Source organism: Lolium perenne, chromosome 3, assembly GCF_019359855.2.
Source record: "Lolium perenne isolate Kyuss_39 chromosome 3, Kyuss_2.0, whole genome shotgun sequence".
Lineage (NCBI taxonomy): Eukaryota > Viridiplantae > Streptophyta > Magnoliopsida > Poales > Poaceae > Lolium > Lolium perenne.
This window is the reverse complement of record NC_067246.2, coordinates 330,508,776-330,516,296: the sequence shown is the minus strand read 5'-3', so window position 1 is coordinate 330,516,296 and position 7,521 is coordinate 330,508,776. Positions and strand designations below refer to the sequence as shown.

The 7,521-nt window shown below is 46.3% G+C and overlaps 1 protein-coding gene across 1 annotated transcript; it reads left to right on the top strand.

Annotated features, from left to right (window-relative positions):
* The first annotated feature begins 450 nt into the window (after nt 1-450).
* On the top strand, nt 451-3,620 carry LOC127345812 (uridine 5'-monophosphate synthase). The gene is made up of 6 exons (XM_051372342.2): nt 451-1,343; nt 1,848-1,931; nt 2,038-2,120; nt 2,202-2,289; nt 2,393-2,647; nt 3,326-3,620. Exons 1-6 carry the CDS (start codon nt 549-551, stop codon nt 3,449-3,451), a joined length of 1,431 nt encoding a protein of 476 aa, XP_051228302.1. The 5' UTR covers nt 451-548; the 3' UTR covers nt 3,452-3,620.
* The last annotated feature ends 3,901 nt before the right edge of the window (nt 3,621-7,521 follow it).

Sequence of the window (7,521 nt, the reverse complement as noted above, 5' to 3'; positions counted from 1 at the left end):
GTAGTGACGAAAATCCAACCAAACCAGTGCAATCCGCTTTGCATCTGAAGTAGGGATCAAAGTGGCGGATGGCATACACAATTTGCAGAAATAGCTTTCTGCTCATCCTGAAACGACGGCGGAATCTGGGCAACAACCCGGCGGGGTGGTGCCGGCGGCGAGAGAGATACGAGGGGTGGGGAAGATTTTGAGCGACGTGGCGGTGGGGTTCGTGCGTCGAGTCACCGACAGATCGGGCCCTTCCCCGCTTTTCACTCGTTCGGAGTCCCCGAGCGCGCCCCGGGGGGCCGGGGATGGCGTGGGCTCGCCGGATGGATGAAGGGCCAAATCCGGACGAAAACGAGGAACCGGAGCGCGACTGAGCCGAATTTCGCCGTCTGGATGGGAAAAACGTCGCTCGGGGGCCTCGTCGGGGGGACGAGTGGAGATGCTCTAAAGCCGTCCCCATCGCTTCCTCCTCCGCCTTCCATTCCCTTGTCCTGCGCCGCCGTGTCCTTCTCCCACCAACCGCAAACCCCGCCCAAAACCCTAGCCCGGCCGCCGCCGCCATGGACGCCGCCGCCCTGGAGAAGCTCATCCTGGACCTGCACGCCATCGAGGCCGTCAAGCTCGGCTCCTTCGTGCTCAAGTCGGGCATCACCTCCCCGATCTACCTCGACCTGCGCGCGCTCGTCTCCCACCCGCGCCTGCTCTCCGCCATCGCCGCGCTCCTCGCCACCCTCCCCGCCACGCGCCCCTACGGCATCCTCTGCGGGGTGCCCTACACCGCGCTCCCCATCGCCTCCGTCCTCTCCGTCGACCGCGGCCTCCCCATGCTCATGCGCCGCAAGGAGGTCAAGACCCACGGCACCGCCAAGGCCATCGAGGGCTCCTTCCGCGCCGGCGACACCGTGCTCATCATCGAGGACCTCGTCACCAGCGGCGCCTCCGTGCTCGAGACCGCGGCCCCCCTCCGCGCCGAGGGCCTCGTCGTCGCCGACGCCGTCGTCGTCGTCGACCGCGAGCAGGGCGGCCGCGAGAACCTCGCCGCCAACGGGATCACGCTCCACTCGCTCATGACCCTCACCGAGGTGCTCGCCGTGCTGCTCAAGCACGGCAAGGTCGGCGAGGAGAAGGCCGCTGAGGTGAAGCGGTTCCTCGATGCCAACAGGAAGGTCACGGTGCCAGGTGCTGCCCCCGCCGTTAAGCCCAAGGTCGCCAGGATGCCGTTCGCTCAGAGGGCTGGGCTGGCCAAGAACCCCATGGGGAAGAAGCTGTTCGAGGTGATGGAGGCCAAGCAGAGCAATCTCTGTGTTTCCGCCGATGTTGGCACGGCTAAGGAGCTCCTTGACCTTGCTGACAAGGTACAGTTTGTTAATTATTCATGGGTTAAGCACTTTTATGTCAGCAAGCTAAATTGTTCTTTTCTGATGGAATTGCCCATGACCATTTCTGAGATTTGTCAATCAATATTATAATGCATGGAAATTATGTGTAGCTTAGCATCAGCCTCCTAAATCTGGTAAGAAACAAATCTAGGAGTACAAGACTTCAGTCCTTCAGAAGTGAATGCATTGACTTGCTGCACGAACAGTGACATCTCAACAACTTCTTTCATTGTATTATGATGTTTGTTTGCTTGGATGCACCTGTTTATCTTTTACACTGTAAGCTGTTTATCTTGGGTGTTCTCAACTGGTAATTGTCTAGTTGCAGTTTTTTTTAGCAAGTTGACTGTTACATTACAGTGTCATTTGTCAAGTCTCATTGTTCGCATGGGAATTATGTTTAGCTTAGCATCAGCCTCCTAAGCATAAAGCCACCCCCCTTAACCTGAGCTTTAACATAGTTCTCTCGTTTTTATGCAGGTTGGCCATGAGATTTGCATGCTGAAAACGCATGTCGATATCTTGTCGGATTTTACACCTGATTTTGGCACCAAGCTTCGCTCGGTACGCTCTCCTGTGACGCAACCTTGTCTTTTTTCTTTTCATCATGCTTTACTATTAATGTCACAATTTTCATATAATGGGATTTTCGCCTTCCTTTTTTCTTAAGATTGCTGAGAAGCACAACTTTTTGATCTTCGAAGACCGCAAGTTTGCTGATATTGGAAACACGGTAACTATGCAGTATGAAGGGTGAGAAAATGCACCATGAACTATCTTTCTTTCTTTTTGCATATGTATCCAATATGTTCAGAGCTTGTACTTTTATTTCAGTGGAATATTCCGCATATTAGAATGGGCTGATATTGTTAACGCACATATAATTCCTGGACCTGGAATTGTTGATGGTTTGAAGCTCAAGGTATACTATCCTTTACATGTCTTGTAAATATTATTAACTTAATGTTGCAGCCAGTAATTGCTTTAGTAGTGCTCTCAGTAACTGAATTGTTCTGGTATTGAAGGGTTTACCAAAAGGAAGAGGGCTACTTTTGCTTGCTGAAATGAGCTCAGCTGGCAACCTTGCTCATGGAGATTATACTGCAGCGGCTGTGAAGATAGCTGAGCAACATTCTGATTTTGTAATTGGATTTATATCAGTAAATCCTGCATCTTGGTCGGTTGCACCATCTAGTCCAGCATTTATCCATGCCACTCCTGGTGTGCAGATGGTTTCTGGAGGAGATGCTCTTGGACAACAATACACCACTCCTTATTCTGTGAGTTTAACCTTCTCATTACGGAGTGCTTTTTTCAGATGTGTTAATGCTTTCGAGTTTTATGGAACTTCCAGAGTAGACTTAGCAGTATTATCTTGCATCTGCTATGCTGCACAAGTAGTTTATTATTCAGCTATTTCTCTAGTTATATACTAATTTGGAAAGCTATTTCTCTTCTGATTTTAGTGGCTGTATGTGCCATTTAATATATGTCAGTTGAGGATTTGCTAGAAATGGTACCAGCTGTGTGCTGATATCGAGTATGGCCAGAGGTTGAGACAACCCAATATGTTGTAGCTATCTTACTATAGTAGCTTGGATATGTTTTCCCCATGCTCACCTGACTGACACGATAAGCAGGATTGACATCTGAGATATAGATTCCCACTAGATTAAGAATTTTTTCAGGACATCAAATATAATTTTGTGTTCTCATGCACACCATAGGTTGAGATGTGCTCATTTGATGTTCTCTAGTCTTGTAGCCGACCATCTTCTTGGAGCTATATTACAACTAATTAATTTAACTATATATTTCGTATTAGGGTCGGGGTGGCAGCAGTATTAATTTGTTATTAGAACTTGAGATTTGGCACCCTCTGCTGTTGGCACCCTCTGCTGTTGCAATCTGCTTATCTACTGTTGTGTCTCACCTGTACCATGGCTGTGTCAATACAGGTCATAAACGACAGGGCCAGTGATATAATCATAGTTGGCCGTGGGATCATAAAGGCGAGCGATCCCGCTGAGACCGCGAGGGAGTACCGCATCCAAGGGTGGCAGGCCTACCAATCCAGCTTGTGAGGAAGCTGCTCCAACGCGTCTTCAGTGTAAACCTATACACTGGCATTCGTGCGATTGATGTAATAAGAGTCTCCTGTTGGAGCTGAGTTCCTTGTGCCCACTTTCTGCACTTACTGTTTTGGGAAATAATCTCGCAATCATGGTAATAGAAGAACCAAGTTCCCATTAACATACTAACAATTGCATGTTTACTCATCCCTGTCCTTTTATTTTTTTGCTTTGTTCTGTATGGCTATTTGCTGTTACGTGCTTTGCCAATCATAGAGTGGTATCTGCTTTAGGGTGGATATCAATCCCAAACAAAATTTAACTAGCTTTGTTCGAAATGGCAGATTGAATCACATATGTTTTGTTTGTAATTTGGTACTCATTTCATTATTGAGCTGAGCGATAGGGCTGAATCGCTCTTTGCTGAAATTGTTTCAGTTCTGAGCCTTTAACTGTAATCCCAAGCAGCTGGAACAGATTTTTTTTATCTATATTATTTAAATTCACTGCAACATATTTATGTTTTCAATCAAATGAACGATGGGGGCACCAGCACTCCTAAGATTTTTGTTTTCCAGATTTCATAAAATGTGCAACACAATGATGTATTTTCGTCAATGTAGTGCGTATGTAAAATTTCACAAGAACATCAAAAGAGGCAAGCCTACGGACTTCTATGTTTTGATTTGGACTAAGGGCGCCATGACATTTGAACATACTTTTCTTTTTTATGTGTTGCGTGTGGTCCTTTTCTTTTCCCTGCCTTTGCGTGCTTGTGTTTGAGAATTTTGGCTTTCATAAGACTTTCTTTTCTTTTCCCTGCCTCTGCGTGCTTGTGTTTGAGAATTCTGTATTTCATAGACTTTCTTTTCGAGGAGGAATTTTGGATATCAATAGATGTACATGCATTTATTTTTCCGTCTTTAGGTTGGTATAAATCCTATTTACCTCCAATTAGCGGGAGGGAATACGCCCTGTCCGCCAACGGGGTGATTTGGACCACACACTTTATTAACCAAACACTTTATTAACTTTCACAAACCATAGGTACAATTATGATTTTTGAGTCGCCGAGTCAAGTCAAGTCGCTGAGTCTGAGACTCGTGAGTTAGTGACTTGACTCAACGACTAGGGCTTGTATAGTCGCCTTATGTCGCCATGGTAGTAGAAATGACTATGAGCAAACTTGGCCTGTTATCTATTATCTATCCCAGCCAGGCCAGCTAGGCCCAGCACGGTCCAACTAACCACTCAGACCCTCACTCTCAGTTAGCAGCTACCACATGAATTGCTCTGTGAGTCAAGTCGCCTACGTGACCCAGCCACGCTGCGACGACTCGGCGATTAGTCGGCGACTCAAAAACCATAGGTACAATGTGTGGATCTGGCGGCATATCCAACCATAAGTGACAACCTGGTTCTAAACTAGAGGAAAATTTAGCCAGGCTATGGACACCTCTATTACAATCTCTATTCTCAAATTTAAAAATCATTCCATCAAAAGAAGGCAACATAGATTGGATTTCCCGCACTAATGAATCGTAGTGGCTCTTAGTACTTCTCTTATTTGTCTCGATCACACCACTGCAGTCAGAATTCACCTCTATTTGCCGTGCACCTATGTCAAGTGCAAGTGACCCCTGCATGCCAGCGCCTCAAGCGTTGCTGGATCAGAGACACCGTCCATAACAACCGCACTTGAGCCTTGATAAACATAAGCTATGTCCCTGCATAGTGCAACCCATGCTCCTCTCCTTGCTGCCTTTGCCTCTGCACCATCTACATTTATTTCCAGAAAACCCTCCCGAGGTGCCGTCCATCACTGCACATGTTGCATTGGGCTTGAGTTCCCTTCCTTCTCAATCATCGGTGTCGCCAGCAACAGCTCGTGCAAATAGTTTGTCAAAAAACTGAAGATCGATAAGGGACTCTGAAAAAATCTCCTCATGAATAACCTTCCTTCTAGCTGTCCCTATTGCCCATAGGACCACCAGAACCTTGACGAAATCCTCGAGCTCAATTAGATGGAATATCCATTGTTTTGCATCACTAGTATTATGCGCTGTCAAGTGTTCATCAAGCTCATGGTCGATCAACGCCCAGAGGCTTCGAGCCATCAAACAATCAATCAGAGAATGCTTCCAAGAATCAGCTGGGTGGTGGCAGATCATACACTCAGTCGATGTCTCCATTTGACGACGCTGCAACACATCCTTGTTGGGATCGAATGCAAGGCCAGACGCTAAGCAAAATTTCTAACATTTGATGGAACCTTTGTCTTCCAGAGTTTGTCCACATCTTCCCATCTCTCTCAACATTGAATGATCAATGACCCTGTTATTCCAATCACCTCTTCTCCTTGTTGTGTTTACTAACATCCTATGCGCCAACCAAACCGAAAAGAAACCAGTGCGTTCGAAGTGTTAGACCCAGAAATCATTCTCCACCCTTGTACTTATCGATATGGCTTCAATCACCTCGTGGAGCCGATCATGGTTCCACTTCCCTGCCGTATTATCTATGATCTCATGCACGAATTGAGGCGGATCAACGACCTTGGATGCATATGATCGGAGCCAGACGTCATGTGGAAGCCATTTGTCATTCTCGTACTCCTCCCATCTCTGATCCTTCGGATATATTAGCCCTAGCTGTAGCCTATCCCTTCCCTCCAAGATAGCGCGCTAGACCTGAGAATGATGATGACCCAAGTTCTGCATGTAGCAAATCCCCCGATGGAAAGTAAACTACGTTTAAGATTCAGGCACTCGAAGTATTGGGATTTTCCAATATTTCGATGCTTTCCTTGCAAAATATGCAAGATTAAAGAAGTCCATATCTCTGAAACCGAGCCCTCCTAAATGTTTTGACATTGTCATCTTATCCCAACTCCCAAGTGACCCAGCTCGTCGTTCTTTTACCTCTCTTACTCCCCCACCAGAAGCTTCTAATCATGGAGTTGATGTGATCACAACACCCTCTATGTAATTTGAAGCACACATTTGAAAAAGGCACCGACTTGCAGGCACAATATAACTAGGCAACTCCCGATACGCGAATCATCGCATGATTGTGCGACTAGCGAGCACTCCTGATCAGCATATTTCAGTCTTCTGGTATATATAAATGATGCACGTAGCCTCAGGAGCCTAGAGCCTGGATAATGCTAACCATTTCACAGTCTTCTTTGTGCTCTCCTCGATCTAGATGGAACCCTAGCTATGTGCTGGTGGTGCTGGCGTTACATAAATCGCCGGGATAGTAATAACTAGCAGTGTGCTATGTTCGCGGGAGGTGCATCGACGGCCTCACTCTCCTCCCCTCTGCGGCCAGACCTGTCGAGTTGTATGCCCATCGGAAGGCAAGAAGTAAGTGTCCCTGGAGGCGAGTATGCGGAGGAGGCAGGGGTAGATGCGACCGGTGGGGATGTGGAGGCTATCTTAGCGGTAAGGCAGGTCATCTCCCAAGGTACTTATCCACGGTCATCGTGGCGATGAATATGTGCATTCTTTTAAATTATATAAATCTACCGCTACACACGTGCTATCTAAATTTAGTTTGTTTTTCCATCGTCATGCTGTCATTTTGTCACTAGATTCTTACTGTACTTACTAGGTATCGTACTCTGTTTTGATTTGGATGTTCATTTACAAAATTATATGATTCGTGTGCCATGTGCTCTATTTTTCAAATTACTATTTAATAATTTTTGTAATAATTTCGTTGTAAAATAAAAGCCTATTTCGGTGACACTGCTCAAAATAAGCTTCTTTATTATGAACATGGTTATTCCTTTTTTCGATAAAGGGAATATATTAATATCAAAAAGATACCAATTACACCCAGCCTCTGCAACAACGCACCACCCTAATGGCACTACGGATGCACACAGCCAAAAAAAGGAAAAGAAAACTAAGAAACAAAAGTCCCGCTACAGTATCTCGGGCCTAACAACAGCAATACATCCACCGCCAAAACAACACCTGAAATACAGACTCTCCAAAAACGACGCCTCCAAGAAGGGAACAGTGCTCTAACACCGTCGTCGCCCGATCAACGATCTTAGGTTTTCACCCTGAAGA

What these genes read in the sequence shown, in the direction of transcription:
- LOC127345812 (XM_051372342.2), top strand. Translation starts at nt 549, where the DNA reads ATGGACGCCGCCGCCCTGGAGAAGCTCATCCTGGACCTGCACGCCATC. An exon ending in TCCTTGACCTTGCTGACAAG is followed by an intron (nt 1,344 to 1,847) that starts GTACAGTTTGTT and finishes GTTTTTATGCAG; the next exon opens with GTTGGCCATGAGATTTGCAT. An exon ending in TTGGCACCAAGCTTCGCTCG is followed by an intron (nt 1,932 to 2,037) that starts GTACGCTCTCCT and finishes TTTTTTCTTAAG; the next exon opens with ATTGCTGAGAAGCACAACTT.